The 18,103-nt window shown below is 36.9% G+C and overlaps 2 protein-coding genes across 2 annotated transcripts; both read right to left on the reverse strand.

The window, feature by feature from the left end:
- Nucleotides 1-2,555: 2,555 nt before the first annotated feature.
- LOC120417413 (uncharacterized) lies at nt 2,556-4,592 on the reverse strand. Its single transcript, XM_039579455.2, has 2 exons — nt 3,663-4,592; nt 2,556-3,604 (listed from the first exon to the last, which is right to left on the reverse strand). The coding sequence occupies exons 1-2, from the start codon at nt 4,419-4,421 to the stop codon at nt 3,353-3,355; spliced, it is 1,011 nt and encodes a 336-aa protein (XP_039435389.1). The 5' UTR covers nt 4,422-4,592; the 3' UTR covers nt 2,556-3,352.
- Nucleotides 4,593-6,734: 2,142 nt separating this feature from the next.
- On the reverse strand, nt 6,735-17,844 carry LOC120417425 (U-scoloptoxin(05)-Sm1a). The gene is made up of 4 exons (XM_039579470.2): nt 17,180-17,844; nt 7,753-7,914; nt 7,345-7,494; nt 6,735-7,157 (listed from the first exon to the last, which is right to left on the reverse strand). The coding sequence occupies exons 1-4, from the start codon at nt 17,229-17,231 to the stop codon at nt 6,952-6,954; spliced, it is 570 nt and encodes a 189-aa protein (XP_039435404.1). The 5' UTR covers nt 17,232-17,844; the 3' UTR covers nt 6,735-6,951.
- Between the last annotated feature and the right edge of the window lie 259 nt (nt 17,845-18,103).

The following is an 18,103-nucleotide window of genomic DNA, read 5'->3' on the forward strand; positions in this document are numbered from 1 at the left end:
CATTATCCGAAATATCCACTATCCTAAGAGCGTTGTTGTCTTATGAAGAAAAAACGTATTTTTATTTTTCCTTTCCTTTTTAAGCATTCCCTAATTTGGCAACTTTTTCCATTCTTAGCAATACCGTTTAACACATATTTCCAATAAAGAAAGATCTGCTGGTTGAAGATAAACGTACCAAAAATTAAATCCAAATTTTTATTAAAACTCAACGAAAATGAAAACGATTTGAGCCCGGTAGGAAATTTTTGGAAATTGAAAAACAAATTTGTGTTGCCACTTGGTTGGTACTTCAAGCAATATTTTCAACAAGTTTTTAATAGCTTGAAAGTTTTTTTTACAACTTTAATGAAGAAAATGTGAACTTTTTCAAATTCCCTTAAAGTGACAGGGTGGCAACTCAAGTCGGGAAAATCGGAAATTATCCAAAATCCGCCAATAATCGGGAAGAAGTGATTTTTTTTGCCAAAAAGTCGACCACAAAGAGTTTAAAATGGATTTTTAAATCAATTTTGAAAAATTATCATCGCGGTCCTTCTTGACAGAAAAGCTCCTACTTGACAGCTCGTTCCAAGGGGACCATAGTTGATCCATCGAAAAAATGTTGTCTTGTCAATTTTTTTTTGCATTAAAATGAAAAAAAGTGATCAGAAATGGTTTTTAATCGTGTTTTTTACCGTTGTACTGTTGTACATAAAATTGACATAGGGCTTTAGTATCCAATTTTAACGATTATGGCCAGCGTAAAGTTATGATTCTTTTTCATGTTTATTGAATATTCGAAAAATGATCCGAACTTGAGTTTCACAATGGTTTTTATGCTAAATATTTTTAATTGTTTAACTTAATTCATTAAACCATTCGAAATATATTTTTTTTCCAAATGTTTCCCATAAATTTTTTTGTGGATAAATTACTATAGATAAAGGAAAACTTAAATATCGAATTAAATCCAATCGTTACTCGTTTCCAATGTGAAAAGTACAAGAAATTAAGTTTCTAGTTATTGTAAATATGTTTAAAGAATTCAAGAGTTTTTTTTAAGGTCCAATAAGCTATTGTGTTTCTCCCTGGAGATGGAGCCACACGTTGCCGTCGTTTCAGGGCTATTTGCAAAGATGGTTTCTTGTGTTGATAGAAATCACAGCCTTTATACTATGTAAAATTGCCAGATATTGATTTTTTTATTTGAATCTCAATATTCATGTTCGTAAAATCTGTTAGGAACAGGTTTAAATCTGTTTGATAATGGGGAGGAATAGTTAGTTTTGTTGTAACTTTTTTTTAAGGTTGTTTAATAATAATTATTATTATTCCATACTCCAGTTATGTGTAAGCCAGTTTAGTTATGCTATCAGAATCTCTGATTTCAATTGAAGTGGTATACTAACCATTCTGAATTGTCAAAAAATCCATAGAGTCTCGATCAATCAATAACGAAATGATATCGGACAAAATTCGTTAATCTGTTGAACTAACGGTTTTCGGATTATGGTTGTATCGACCATTGTTGCGAATCGAGGATCTACTGCACTGAAAGCCCGACCATGGTAATTTTAAGAACATTTGCTAAAAATGCTGCTTATTAAATTAGCTGTGGCTTTTTGGTAAAAGTAAACGCAAATATGGTCAAATGTACCATACTTCCACAAAATTGAATGGTAGCAATTATAAAATCATTATCATTCTCTCGGTATTGGAGGGTTAAAATTACCATTCCGCTCTCGACATAGTAAAACTGACTGCGTTAATCAGTCAATCCAAGCACGGATTGTTTTTAGCAAAAATACGTCGGTGCATGTTCTCAATTTAACCCTACAGTATGGTAGCAACTACCATGGTTGGGTTTTCAGTGTGGAGTTTTGACGATCAAATGGAGCCTAACATTTCAAAAGGACACACAGGTGTGAACAGGATTGTGTCTCTTTCACTCAAATGACAGTTTACATAAGGTATGATAGGGATACACTCTTGTTTGCAAAGCTTGTGTGCCCTAATGAAATGGAAGGCACGAAATAGTCGTCTTAACAACGAGTGTTCAACTTGTAAAATATGACGTTTCATTAATTTTTATTGTTTTTGGAAGCAGCCAGACAGGTTTAGAAACAAGGTAAAGAAATGTTTGGTTTTGTAATTAAAATTTCGGGGATTTGAGATTCAAGTTACTTTCAGACAGTTTAGTTGAGGTTGATTCAAGTTAGTTAGTTTTCCCAGAAAAAAGGCCTCAAGATTTATGTTCCCTTGACAAGTTAGTTTTCATCTTTAATTTTCCAGTAAATTTATTTGATTTCCTTTAAATATGAAATACATCATAGGTTCCCTTCGTATAAATCTCAAATTAGTTTTTGATTGAATCATAGTTTCAGATTTCCTTTATTCAGTTTTAAAGTTAGATTAACGTAACTGCTCAAGTCATCCAAGTTCTTACAACTCACACCTACACTAATTTTCTTTCACCTTCCCCCTCCTCATCCCCTACACGCTTACCAAATAAAACCAAAAAAATGGTTATTATCATGATTTTTGGAGTTCAACTCGGATAACAGTTCGAGCTTGGGGAAATATTTCACAGGTTTAGATGTTGCCTATCTTCGGGCGTTTTTTGATTTCTCTTTTGGGATTGAAATAAAAACAAAGTTTAAAATAAATTAACAACACGGCGCTATTATTATTTTATTATTTTTACTCTCAAAACTTAGCCAACATTAAAAAAAAAAGGATGGAGGCGAGTTCCGGTTACCAGTTCCACTTCATGTGTGTAGTTTAGCCCAAGCATGCGAGGCACGATTCTGCCGCTGCGAACGGCCGGCAGATCCTGCTGCAGCAGTAAATGGTTCGTAGATGCCCTGAAACAAACGCACCTCAGTTAGCTGCCAACACGACTTGAGATCTACGAGCTTACCTTCAAGTTGCCGGTGGTGCCGTCCCAGAACTCGAGCCGCCCGTCGGCGCACCCGATCACGATGAGATTATCCAGAAAGTCCAGACACCAGATCGGCGAAGTTTGGTAGGATTTCTTGCGACCCGTACTGCTGCCAGGTCGTTGGGACGTTGGGACGTCGCCTTGTATTTAGACCGGAAGACAACAAAGCAGGATCTCTATCGGCGTCTTTGGGTAGAACGGTACGTTGCCGGTGTTAATGCTCGGAACGTCTCCGGTGTCGGCGTCGTTCAAGTCGATCGGATCCAGCGCGGCGGCCAGTGCCTTCCAATGGAAGTGATGCGGGGCTTTCTCGTCGAGATTGCTAAGTTTCTGAGCTATTTGAGGACTAACCGCGTGCGATAGCTTGATCGAGGGAAGAACGTACCGTCCGAAGAGCTTCAGGATCGACGACCAGTGAAAGTTGGACAGCTAGTAGACGGTCTCGTAGTCCGGGTGCTTCAGGCGATTCAACTGCTCCGTGACGTTCGGAGTCCCGTGGTTGAGATTCAGGTGACCTGCTGCGTCAGCCGACCGCAGATCGTGCATATCGCTAACTGGGATGTCCACCCTACTAGCCTCTCTTGCCGCACGCTGCGTCTCCATGTTCTTATCGATCATGAACTCAATCAACCCAGGATTTCGACGAGCGTAACGGGTCAAGGCCGTTAGGTCATGGATCGCCTAAAAGAAAAATAAAGGAAGTTCAAGACCAGTTTATACTGCCTAAAACAGGTCGTACCGAATTGAGGGCGGCCAAGTCCGTGTTATTTTCAACTTTGGCCAGATTCCTCCTGCAAAAAATGTTGGCATGTTGGACTACCGGAAGAACGAATGGCGACGAAGCAGCGACGTCCGCATCAAACGGAGGTCCGTGTCCATCACGTTCGAGGTTGAAATGGTCTCGTCCTGATCTTCCTATCCGTTCCCTCGTCATCGTGTGGTCAACATCGCAATAGTTGCTGGAGATCAGCAGGATCATATCTCGCCTCATCGGAAACTCCTCGAACCAGTCCGCCACGCCAGTGTCCCGGATAAAGTTCCGCAAACTCCTCATACTTCGGCGCAGGTTCCGTCGAATCTCTGGAATGGCCTTCTCTCCGTCTATCATCGCAACTGCCTGTGTGATGGTTGGCGCCTTAAAGCTCTGGCGCGATGTCGTTTTAGCGACCTTAAGTCCAACAGGACCGGAAAACCTGACGGCGGCACGGTGTCCATTTTGGTGCAAGGCGGCCTTGAAGGTATTCTTCAAGTTGACTCCTTCTGCAAAAATTGCGAAAAAAAATCCAGTTAGTATCACAGTTCCTTTTGCAAACATCACGAAGATCACTCCTGCAAAAAAAGTCCTTAAAAAATTGAATTGGACCGAACCTTTTCGCCAACATAGGCAGGCAGTCCATCTACCGGCGGACGGATTCCTCTTGCATTCTTTTCCAGGAATCCGTTCACCAGTGGACGAAAAATATTCGCCAAAATTAGCAGGCAATCCGTCCTCTTGCATTCTTGTCCAGTAATCCGTCAACCGGTGGACGGAACCTTTTCCCAAACATTGACAAGTAATCCGTCTACCGGCGGACGGATTCCTCTTGCAAAACCTTGTCCAGTAATCCGTCCACCGGTGGACGGAACCTTTTCCCCAACTTTGGCAGGTAATCCGTCCACCGGCGGACGGATTCCTCTTGCAAAACCTTTTTCACAACATTGACAAGTAATCCGTCCACCGGCGGACGGAGCTTTTCACCAACATTGGCAGGTAATCCGTCCACCGGCGGACGGATTCCTCTTGCAAAACATTTTTCCCAACATTGGCAAGTAATCCGTCCACCGGCGGACGGATTCCTCTTGCAAAACCTTGTCCAGTACCAGTCCAGACCAAACCTTTTCACCACCAAAAATCCGTCCGTTTTACTTACCTGAAATCCCACTCGAAACTCCGGAGCACAAAACACAACTAAACAAGAAACATTTGAGAAGAAACATTTCAAACGAATTTCAAAAAATTCGATAAATCCAAAATCGCACTTTTGGGAGTTCGCATAACTGAACTCGTTTTTTGGTGATTTTCACAGTTTTTCGAGTTCGCGAAATCGCACTTTTTTGAGTTCGTTTAAGCGAACTGTCAAAAGTGCGATTTCTGAACTCCCAAAAGTGCGATTTTCAGTAACCGTGTATATCTTCCGGTGGTGTTCATTTTGTAAAACGAAAACGAATAAGCTATTGTGTTTCTGTTGGAGATAACCGAGTGCTAACGAAAAAGAAGACTTCAAATCAAACCTAAAATTTTATCATTACCTGAATAAACTCAATAACCAAGTGTTTCATATGTTTATAGGACCTATTCAAAAAAAAAATCTAGAATTTGTCACTGTCTGAAGTTTTAATTTAAAAAAAATTAAAAAAAATGAATACTGATAACTAGATAAATTAAAATTGATTCAACACTTGAATATCCGAATTTCCAAATATCAATATTTACATAATAAAAAAGGGAACTTGGTAAAAACAATTGAATTCCTAGATATTTTTCATCATTCTTCAGATCAGAAATGCCTATTATTTCAGTTTCCAGAAAAAAAAAATAAAATGGGATTTGAGTGGTCACCCTGAAAGTGCCATGAAAATTAGTTGTGACCAAAATGCGCTGCATTTTCGAATTCTTCGAACAATTTTCCTCTTTGAACTGATAATAGTAGTTTATGCTGCAAGTTGCAAAAAGAAGATTTTTTAGCACGAGTCGGATAAATGCGACAAATGCTGAAAATATCTAGTTTTCCAGCTGGTTCCACACCACATTTTTACTATTTCCAAAAGGAATTTTCAAAAAAATACCAGCTGTCAAAATGCTTACGCACCCTTTTTAAATGTTTCTCTAGAAGTTTCATAGTAAATGAGGAAATTCAAGGCAATCAAAATAAATATTGTCATAAAAATGTCCTTGCATTTTTTTTTCCATTTTTAGAAAAAAAATGTAATCTACTCATCTCCTAATTTCTTTTATTTCTTGTTTATTTCTATGCTCAAGTCGACGGTAACATTTCAAAAGGCATCATGTACATTTTGAAACTTTCTGGGTTATTGCATATTCTGAAAGTACACCTAATAAGCTACCTCTTCACCAAAAATGAGCAAAAGTTATTTCAGTAAACTCTGTTTAATCATGATTTTAAATAAAGTAACATAAACAAAATCTCTGCCATCAGCAGTCCCTGTTTATATAGCCCTGTCAACCTGTCAAACAAAAGACTACATGAACCTCGTGACGAAAAAAAGCATCATGAAAAAAGTGCCATGTACATTCGACGACGAAAAACGAATCATAACAAAGCGCCCCCCTCAATGACAGCAGGGTGATATCGACGTTGGTGATTTCAAAAGAAGTTATGTTTGTTTTTCTCAAATTAAATTACGGAAATAATGTTTTATTGAATTTGGATGATCAAGTATCAATAAAAGCAACGTTTTTCATCGTTTGTTATCATTAGAACATCTTATTTTGCCTTTATATTAAAATGGGAATTGAAAATGGATGCTCAACATTTAAATGCGTTTTTCTCAAAAAGGATGGTGTGTACATGATGCTTTTTGAAATGTTGGCATCGAAGTGTCCGAATAAGACTTATTGAACACGCTTACGTAAGGTTAAACTTTGTGAATTCTGGTTACATTTTTTAGAAGGATAATATAGCTTAAAAAAAAATTATGGTCAGGACAAATTTGAGCCACATCAGAGCACTTTTGATTTGGCTTCTGCTTGTTTAGAAAGAAAAATAAACCTGTTTGAATCGTTCGGATGAAATAATGCAGTTCCTTTCTTATCTTGACTTTTGTAAATTTATTGTCTTTATTTAGATCTAATATAGCATGATATGGTTAAGATTCGAGCACAACTTAAAAGCTTCCACAAGATTAAACAAAATTAGGACAGGACGGAATGACGGATTTCGATCAATGATCAAGAAATCATAGTAAAAAATACACAAAAATACTTTTTGAGGAAATGTTAAAAAATGCTATCTTCCTATGGCACCACCTTACAGCCTTGCGGCTGCCACCCACGCAACTCCGGCCAGCAGCAGTGCCACCACGGACAGTGTCGTTCGCTGGCCCCCGTTGCATCCGTCGGTATCGCACGTGTAGATGCAGGACCGGTACTCGATCTGATCGCCCGGATTGCGCACGTAGTTGCAATAGTTGCCCAGGTCACGCGACGAGCAGTACCGTTTTGCACCGATTCCACCTGTTTTTTTTTGTGTCGTTTGCAGGGAAGAAAAAAGAGAAATGTTGAGTACCAAACCAGGTAAAATTTTAACAACTATTTGGTTAGTAAAAACATGCAGTGCACATAATTTAAACTAAAAACTACAAAAAAGCACACAAAATGAAAAAAAGCAAGACAACCACAGCCAAACCCAAATGTTATTAACCGTGCATGGCCGTCGATTTGACGCAGTATTCCGCCTCGAACACGTGGTCACACGGTTCCGGTTTGAATGGGGACGCCTCGTCCGCCACCAGCATGTCCGAGCAGTACATGCTGTGTGCCGAGGAACATTGATAGCACAGGATCGCTAATGCTGCAAAAATAAAAGTTAGAAACCACAACCGCATTTAAAGTTAGTGTAAGTTGGATAAATATGGATTTAAATTTGCTGAAAATGTCGAATTTAAGATCATGCTTTTGCTTAGTAGGCTCATTCCGTGTGCAGCTGCGACTAGATCTAGGTAGGCGTTGCCGATTGTTTTCACCAAATTATTAGAACAAAATACGCTTGCTTTGTTAGTCCCACAGTTTGGGGGGCGAGTCGTGTCCTGAGTGGTGGGAAAAAAGCTACCTTCGAAGCGACCGATGTGCTTGATGCAGTATTTGGCCCCGTAAACGTTGGAACAGTCCTGCGGCTTAATGTCCGGCGAATCGAACCGTTCGAACCACTCGCTGCACTGGAAGGGGGTGCTGGAATCCGTCGCGTTGCACACGTAGCACTCGATGGCGGTGGCTAGATTTATGGGTGTGTGATTTTATTGAATGACATTGTTTTTAAATTGAATTATTGCTATTATTTTATGTGACGCCTTGCCACGTCTGTTTTGTTAATGAAATTTTAAACATCTCTTTGACCTATCTGTATATTCGTGCCTATACTTTAGATATGAAATGTGTTATAGTTGAGTAATTTTCTACGGAATCGGTCTTTTTCTTTTATTTTTTGTATTTTTTTAATCCGGTTGAAACTTTTTTGGTGCCTTCGGTACGCCCAAAAAAGCCATGCAACATTAGTTTGTCCATATATTTTTCCATACAAATTTGGAAGCTGTCCATACAAAAATGATAAATGAAAATTCAAAAATCTGTATCTTTTGAACGAATTTTTTGATCGATTTGGTGTCTTGGATAAAGTTGTAGGTATGAATAAGGACTACACTGAAAAAAAATGAAACAAGGAAATTTATTTTTTGGTGATTTTAATTTCACTTTTCGTCACTAAAAATTGATTGCAAAAAACATTTTTTTTTCGTTTTCTGATATGTTTTCTTTTAGGGGACATCAAATGCCAACTTTTCAGAAATTTCCAGAATGTGTAAAAAATCTTTGACCTAGTTTATAAATTTTAGAATCAATACTGATTTTTTTTTCATAAAATCGAAACATGAGTCGCAAAAAATTTTAAACTTCTTTTTTCGATGTAAAATCGAAATTGCAATCAAAAAGTACTTTAGTGAAATTTAGATAAAATGTACCTTTTTCAAGTTATAGCCATTTTCAGGTAACTTTTTTGAAAATAGTCGCAATTATTCATGTCTTTAAATTAGTGCCCATTTCCCACTTTCGAAAAAAAAAAATTTTGGAAAAGCTAAAAAAATCTATATATTTTGCGTTTTTGAATTTTGTTGATACGACATTTAGTAGCTGAGATATTGCCATGCAAAGATTTAAAAACAGGAAAATTGATGTTTGTTAAGTCTCACCCAAACAACCCACCATTTTCTAATGTCGATATCTCAGCAACTAATGGTCCGATTTACAATGTTAAAATATGAAACATTCGTGAAATTTTCCGATCTTTCCGAAAACAATATTTTCAATATTTATTTTTTAATCAAGACTAACATTTAAAAGGGCAAAATATTCAATATGACGCCCTTTCGAAATGTTAGTCCTGATTTAAATTTTTTGAAAACATTGTTTTCGAAAAGATCGAAAAATTTCACGAATGTTTCATATTTTAACATTGTAAATCGGACCACTAGTTGCTGAGATATCGACATTAGAAAATGGTGAGTGGTTTGGGTAAGACTTTGAAAACATAAATTTTCCTGTTTTTAAACCTTTGCATGGCAACTAAGGTCGTTGTAAATATTTTTCAAAGTTTATGTCGCCCCCCCCCCCCCCTTTAAAATTGGCCCGAAAAATCAGGGGGCAAAAAAAATATTTTTTCTAAAATCTTAAAAAATGTAATGAAAATAGAAGTCAAATCAACTTAAAACAATCTAAAACACATTTTTCTGCATTAATAATCATATTTAGCATGTTTGGGCTGGTTTAAAAGTACATATTTTGAATTTTTATCACTAGCGTGCCCAGCCCTTTGAGGAAGGTGGGGCAATAATATGGACGTTTTGAAAAATACGTCATTTGTGGACACCCCCTGACCAAATTTAAAACAAAATTTCTGAGGATGGTGGGGCAGTTGCCCCACCCTGTGCACGCTAGTGTTTATGAAATTCCAATGTACAGCACAGCAAAAACTTTTTTTTGCAAAAAAATAAATTTTCGTCAATACTTAGGTATTTTGGAAACTAATGATTGCAAAACAACTGGACAGGTGTATAATGCATTTTAAAACACTTTTTTCATTGAAATGTTGTAACCATGGCTCGTTTTTTAAATTTTTATACTTTTTTATTTTTTTGGTCAAGGTCGAGGGACATAAAATTCAAAAAAAAATGCAATGGCCTAAGTGTCGTATCAACAAAGTTCAAAAACGCAAAATATAGAGATATTATTCAGCTTTTCAAAAATATTTTTTTCAAAAGTGGGCAAACATGGGCACTAATTAAAAAAAATGAATAAGTGCGACTATTTTTAAAAAAGTTACCTAAAATACCTAAACTTGAAAACGGTGCACTTTACCAAAATTTCACTGAAGTACTTTTTGATTGCAAATTCGATTTTACATCGAAAAAAGAAGTTGAAATTTTTTTGCGACTCATATTTCGTTTTTTTTTTGTTCGGACAAAGATTTTTTGCACATTCTGGAAATTTCTGGAAAATTGGCATTTTATGCCCCCTAAAACATATCAGAAAAAAAATAAAAATAGTGTTTTTTTACAAACCAAGTTTTAGTGATAAAAAGTGAAATTAAAAATCACTAAAGTTTTTAACGCGTATTTTTTTTTTCAGTATAGTCTTTATCTATCCTACAACTTTGCCGAAGACACCGAATCGATCAAAAAATTCCTTCAAAAGATACAGATTTTAGAATTTTCATATATCATTTTTGTAAGGATAGCTGCGAAATTTGTATGGAAGATTATATGATGCAAAATGGCTTTTTTGGGCATACCGAAGGCACCAAAAAAGTTTCGCCGATTTCGTAGAGAATTGCTCTTATATATAAAAAAAAGTCAAAAATCCAGCGCATGAGCAATTCCAGCTCAAATCAGGAATTTTTCTGGTACTTTTGTACCCGACCCTCTCCGATTTCAATGAAACTTTTTAGACATGTTATCCTAGGCCTATATAAGCCATTTTTGTGTATATGGAACCAAAAGTACTCGAAAATAACATTTGAGAAGGGCGTAAGGTATTTAAATATTTTTGTGTTTTGCAATTCAAAAATTACTGTATCTCGAAGCCGTTGCGTCGTATCAAAAAGTGGTCAAAGACAAACTTGTAGGAAATTGGACGGGCTTTCTGAAAAAAATACACTGAAACAAAAATACACGCCACTTCTATGAGATTTTTCGATTTTTAAGTCTAAAACTGAAATTTAAAGGTGTTGTCACGATTTTTTTCGTTCAAAAATTTTGAGGAAATAGCCTAAAATGTTACAAAAAGACTCACGAAAAATGCACAGTGTATTTTTCAGAAAGCCTGTCCAATTTCCTACAAGTTTGTCTTTGACCACTTTTTGATACGACGCAACGGCTTCGAGATACAGTAATTTTTGAATTGCAAAATACAAAAATATTTAAATACCTTACGCCCTTGTCTAAAAAGTTTCATTGAAATCGGAGAGGATCGGGTACAAAAGTACCAGAAAAATTCCTGATTTGAGCTGGAATTGCTCGCATGTTTAATCCTGGTATCCACACGGAGAAAAAAGAGTTCCCAAAATCGTGAACAAACGTTCATGAAAATGGGAACCTCGAACAATGTGTTCAAATCCCATGGTACGATTTTGAAAAACGTACCATGAAATTTGAACACTTTGTTCGTGGTTCCTATTTTCATGAACGCTGGTTCACGATTTTGGGAACTCTTTTTTCTCCGTGCACCAATAGGGTTTGTAACGATCCACATTTAAAACAATTGCATGTAAAAAATGGCACGATTGCTACGTTATTTGTAAATGACGCTTAAAGGTAGTCAAGAACATCAAATTTAGACACAATGAATCATGCCACCCCCTTCGTGACTATAGTTCACCAACTAACGTTTACCCTCCCAAAGTTCGAAAGCCAAACGTGAGGGGGGAAGTTAGTGCACCCCTTAATAATTCCACCGTTAACGACACTAAAATGGGGGGTGCGCACCCTAGACAATTTCACCCCTCTTGTTTCGCGCCCGAAACAACAGACAAGAAAGTTTCAACCACGCGACCACTAATCAAATTCACCCCTCGGGTCAGTCACAGTCTTGGGGGCGTGAATCTAGGCCACGGAGACGCGGACTTGTTCGATGTAAAGTTCGATAATCTGATTAAGCAAAGCGCGATTCGCGTTTCCGGAAGTTTTGGGGGCAAAGTGGGAGTAGGGGTGGAACACCTATGTTGGTATGATTGGAAGAATGTGGTTTTGTTTCAATTTTGAACTTTTTAGGGATGAACTAAAAATAATAAAATCTTTTCTAAATCAACCAAAAATAGCTGCAAATCCTCTCAAATCTTAAGACAAGTGCCAAGAGCAGCTCTGAATAATTGTGCTAAATTCAGCATAATTTTATCCGCTCCATTAGCGAACCAAAAGCCACGGCGCCCGGCTTTGGGGTGTTCACTTCCGCATCTTCGCAAAAGTTGTCACGATTCGTTATCTAGCGTGGAGGTTTGCCTAGCGGGCTTTCCCTGGCAACGAACAATTTTCCATTATTATCGTCATTATTATGCTGAGATAGGGAAGCGCCGCGCCCACCGACGAAAGGCGCGACGGACACGCTCAAGGAGCGGCTACACCGTCAATTGGAAGTTATTTGGATTGCGCTTATCAGAAAATGTAGAAGTTTTTTTTTTAAATTAATTTTCGATGGAGACGCACTGTTTTTCAGGGAAAAAATCCACTTTAAAATATATTTTTTTGTTACAAAGAATCAAATAACTTTTCAGAATTCACTTCTAAATACGGTGAATCCTTCAACGGTTTCCCCTCACGGTAAAGACCATTGAGTCTTTTTCTATCTTCTAGTTGGTCCTTTGCAAGCTCTTTATTTCTCCTTCAACAGATATTAATAGCGTGATTGCACCTCACTTCCTGAGAATCGTTTCCCCCTCGGTTCCATGAAACTGCACTTTTTTACACTGTGTAATGTCTCCGAGAGGTGCTTTTTTTCCTCCACTTTTTTTTCCTAAACCCTTGAGATTGTGCTCGATTGACCGTGCAGCAGCCCAACAAAACCCTCCTCCGTCAGCGTCAGCTGTTCTCGGAAAAGTGCATCCGCTGAGATGGAGATGGTTTATTTTGCTCACTGCTTGTTGTGAAACTGAAGAAGCGGAACGAGAATACTTGTGGTATCGGAATATTCATCGATGTTAAACACCGAGTAAACATTTTGTTCCCTTTCTATGAAAGTTGATTGGAAAATATTCTATTATAATTTTTAGTATCAATGTATGATTTTAATTTTTTATATCTTTTTGAATTCATGGGGAGCTATTTTGAAGGTTCTTTTGTAACTTTTTTTCCTTCAGTATATTTACTCGATTCTTTAAGCAATCGCAAACTCTGTTCCCAACTTTCAATTAATCAGCTGTTGTTTTTTTACCGAAAAATCGGTAAAGTTTAGATCGTTAAACCATCTGTTATAATGCACAAAATTTAACCGATGTTTGTACGATAAACAATAATGAACCTCATTGCTGAATTTCGGTAATACCGGTATACCGGATTCAGTAGTTTTCAGTTTACCGAACAGTTAAAAATTCGGTAAACTTTACCGAATCCTGTTAAAAAAAATCTAAGTGTGTACTGAGAACAAATTTTATAATTTTAACAAATAATTTTGTTGATAGTAAATTGATTGGTGATAAATACTTGAAATAAAACCTGAATATTTTGATAAATTCATCAGATTAGATTTTTTTCCGGAATAATGTGGACTTAAGATTTTTGAAATAATTGTTTATGTTTATGTAAAACCTGTTAAAACGTTTGAAGCTTAAAAAAAAAATATATATTTTTTAAATTGTCTTTTCTTTCTAGTTGAAAGTATTTTTTTTATATATATTTGCGATTTGCACCCTTTTTCGCCCACTTTACAGTGATCAAAAAGGTCTTAAATAGAAGCTAGAAATAGGTTGACACCCTGTAGATGTGCCACCCTGTCTTCCAAACATGTCAAAATTTCTTGGAATAAGTTAACAACTTAACAACTTTTCCTAAGACACCAACGCTTTAAAAGGTCACCAGTAGAAGTTAGGGCTTGGTTGACACCCTGTAGGTTTGTCACCCTGCATGTCAATAATTTTAAATGAAAGCCACATTCATATACAACAACTTTTCCTAAGACACCATTTTGCTAGGTTGCTTACTTATTACGTTTAAAAAATAAGATGTCGAAATATCTACCGAAGTACCTGGCAGTGTTGGCAAGAATAGTAGTTTATGCAACAAGTTGCAAAAAGAGGATTTTTTTAGCACGAGTCGTACATTTATCCAATGAGGTTCACCGAGTTGGATAAATACGACGAGTGCTGAAAAAATCATGTTTTGCAACGAGTTCCATACAACATTTTTTGCAATTCCGAAAAACACCCATTGAGTGAAATTTTATATAAAATTTTCATGTATTTTGTCAATAAATCGTTTGAATCAAAAAAATGTGGAAAAGTGTTACTTTTCGAAACAAGTGCTGAAAAGTTAAACTTTTCAGCACCCATTTCAGTGCTGAAAAGTAGAACTTTTCAGCATTTATTTTGAAAAGTGTTGCTATTCGATTCTGTTATTTTTGGTACAGAAAAGTAGGCTATTTCGTCGTTCAAGAATGACAGGAAAAGTAAGTAGTTTCACGACGGAATTTCAAAAATATTATTTTCAGCACTTATTTTGAAATGCCTCTTTTAAAAACTCTATATCTTTTTCCAGAAGCAAGATAGGACCATGCTTTCTTCGGGAAAGTTTTAGAGGACAATCAGGACTATACTCCTACGGTGTTAGTTTTTAAATTGAGTGAAAAATAAAAATTATAAAAATTAAAATGTAAAGAGGGTTTTCCCATACAAATTTCCATACAAATTTGAATTGCTTTGTGGAAAGCCGGGTCAAACCCAATCGCTCCCAAATTTTGGGGGCTTGTTTGGAGGCCAAAATGGGACCGGAAAATGCCTGTTTTGATTGAATTAGTCTATTTTGAAATTTTCCCATACAACTTCAAGCCACCCTAATATATATTTCAAGTAACCATTCTGAAATACTTGGAAAATATATTTTCAGAGTTTGTCATGCTTGATCACATTTTCATTTCAATCAATCTCTTTTAGGTGAGTGGGTTCAACATGATTTCAAAACTGGAATAGGATGTTTTTTTTTTTATTAGGTCACATCTAAAAATCATTATTTTTTTTATTTACGGCATTAGCGGATAATTGATTTCTGCTCAAAAAATGGAGATCAGTCAAATGTGTTTAAGATACCGATCCAAGATGAAATATTGGGGAAATGAACACGGTAATGTAACAGGTCACATAACTCGAGTTTAATGTAAAAACAAGAAAAAATAAAACGAAACAAATTTTTGGTATATGATTTGATTATCTGAAGTTGAAAAAAACCTTTCTATATTCGAACTTAGGAAAAAAAGGGCATCTCTAAACCACGTAAAAACTTGTTTTTACACTTTTTTAAGAACGCAAAACGTTGCATTATTTCGACGAATGTTTGGCTGAGACACAGTTAGGACGAAGATTAACCATTTGGTGTTTTGCCATAAGTAGCAAAATTTAAAAAAAACTTTGATTAGCCATTTCAATCTGTTAATTTTCTGCTGTTTGTTTTAGTACCGTCATCTGGGGCGAATCGGGACTACAGTCTTATTAGGGACAGTAGTGTTTAGAGCATTTAATGATTTTAAATTTGGAAATGGATGTACACATTTTGTTGGCCAGAGTCTGTTCTAACCGAAACCAACCAGAAAAATAAAAATATTGTGCTCCTACATGGTTAAAACTGCTGTCCCAATTCGCCCCATGTGTCCCGATTCACCCCAGCTGATGGTATCAACCTTAGACATAAAAAACACTATGAAAAACCCTTCCAACATTTCGTAAAGCCAATTTGCTGTGAAGCGCGTCCTCATTAGTCTTTTGGGGATAATCTCCCCACCACGTGATTCGCGGATCAAAAGTTCGCCTCTTCCAGCGGTGTGCGTCATAATTCTGTTCTGTTTGAGTTTTGGCTGCGATTGTAACGAAAGATAAATAGAAAAGCTCAGCTTTTGAATTCGCGCGCGCTTCAAAAGTGCGGCTCCCCTCAAGTGAAAGAACTTTTTCCCACCAGGACTCCAATTCAGAGTTGAATTCCCGCACCAGGACAATGCTCCATATTGGGGTCCAATTCTTCTTTTCATCACAACCAATCGAGTGGAAATCCGGCGATAAGAGAGTGGTGCAATTTTTCTCTCCCTTTTTTTCCTTCTGCAATTATTTTCCAAGTGGGGCCCCCGCCGCACCTTCGCCAAGGGAATGCTACTTTATTGTGTGGGGGAAAGGTTTTATTAAATTTTCCGGGAAATCGAGCATGAATATGAAGGAGAAGCCTCACAACTTTACTGGGAAGTAACAGCCATCTAACGTGCAACATCTAAAAGCCATTAATTTAACGCCCTGTGATTTTTTCTCGCTCGTTAGATGTTAGGTCGAACGATTGGGTATTCGCATTCTTCTAAATTCAATCTCACTAATTGTTAGCGGGGGTGCGAGGCGGGGGCGATACATTGACGTAAATGTGTCCTTTTTTTTGGGGTGTCTTCTTCCAAAGGATATTCTTTCACTCGAGCTTGCTGACTTGAACAGAAACCAATCTGGAATATGGTAGAGCTGACCACAGCTGGGAACAATGGGGTCGATTTGAGTTTGCAGGACAGATAAAAATAATTTGCTAATTTCAAGCCAAATTAGAAACTCTGGAAATCGAGGCTTCGGATAAATGAGACTAAACTGTATTCTCAGACAGATTTTAAGATATATTTTTTGTAATTTTGGTAGTTGGTTTCCCATTCTAAACTTTACTAAATTTCAACTATCAAGTTCGGCTTCAAAAAAATCAAATTGTTTGTAAATCATTTTTTGGACACTTGCACAAGTCTTGAATCAATTATCTGAAGTTTTCGATTGGATGTTTCAAAATCATTGAAATTATCAAAAAAAAAAAAAATCAAAATGTAACACAGCCGAAAATTATTATTTTTTCCCAAAGAATTCAGCTCTTCAGAATCACTGTTCGATGGTTCGATGGCGCTTAAAAGGATGACCCATCACTATGACGACCGGGGACCCTCACACACATTGCAGACTTTTTCCTGCACCAGAGCCAGGATAAATTCTGCGTAGGAAGGAGTAGGCTATGGCTCACAAGGTTGTGAATAATGGCAAAGGAGTAAAGCTACACTAATTGGTAATTTACGTCGGATTTTTCGCTTTGATAAGGTTACTTGATATGTTTTTTTTAATCTTTTTTTCATGGTTTTGGATAGGATCAATTGATCATTATTCAAAGGGACACGCTTAAAATTGGTTATGTAAATTGAGTAGATATTGATTAAAACAAAGAAAACAATTGAAATTTATAATTTATGAAAAATTTGGCTTATAATAATAAAAAAAGAAATCTCACCTGTTTTAAACATTGTAGCCACAACGAACGCACCCAACAGCAATCGATTCATGTTTGATTTCGTTGTTGTTCCAAACTTTCCACCAGCAAAGAAGACAATGATGATCAAGGTTTTAGGGCGTGATCCAAAATCAAGATCCGCAGTTTGGAGTAAAATCCTCTTCCTGTTAGCTGTATTCCGGAATCACAAAAACGCTTATCGAACCATCTTTGAAATCAGCGCAAAATAATCCACATTTGTACAAGTTTCCACGATTAAAACATAAATTTAAACTCCCAAAAGCTTCGATCCAAATGGTAGACACTTGTTTCTCCTGTTGGCGTTCTGTATGGTGGAAGATCACTCCAGCAACTTGACAGCCGATATCACCTCTACATCCAGAGAGAGAGAGCCCAAGTCGACGATCGTTTCACTACTACCACTCATTCAGCCACAGTTGGGTTTCCATTCAAATACATCCAGTCAGGCAGCCCGAAACACATGCGAACAGATCAAAACAAACCCCGAGACTGGTGTACTGAATCATCATGGTAACTGAATGAAGGCTCTCCAAACAGCGTGCTTGTTGTCGTTCTGTTCATTTTCAGGCGCGCGCGTAATTCACGCGCATGTGAGTTGTGTGAGGTGTTCATTCGGGTGAACTTCAACTGTGGGCTAAAATTGGATAGATTTTAAAAATAATTAAAACCTGTATTTCCGAGCCTCAGAAAGATTTTGTTGTTGCATGGGTATTTCAGAATGAACACAAATTTAAATTTTAAAAATTGGAAGCTTTTTGTTAGTTCGCAAAACGACACTGATTTGATTTTTTCTCTAGAACAAATAAAATTTGTATTGTTTTTGAGTAAAAAATACGTGCAGCTGAACAATTCAAAACATTTTTGAATTTGATCATTTGTAAATATATCGAGAACCCATCAAAA

Source organism: Culex pipiens, chromosome 3 (assembly GCF_016801865.2).
Source record: "Culex pipiens pallens isolate TS chromosome 3, TS_CPP_V2, whole genome shotgun sequence".
Lineage (NCBI taxonomy): Eukaryota > Metazoa > Arthropoda > Insecta > Diptera > Culicidae > Culex > Culex pipiens.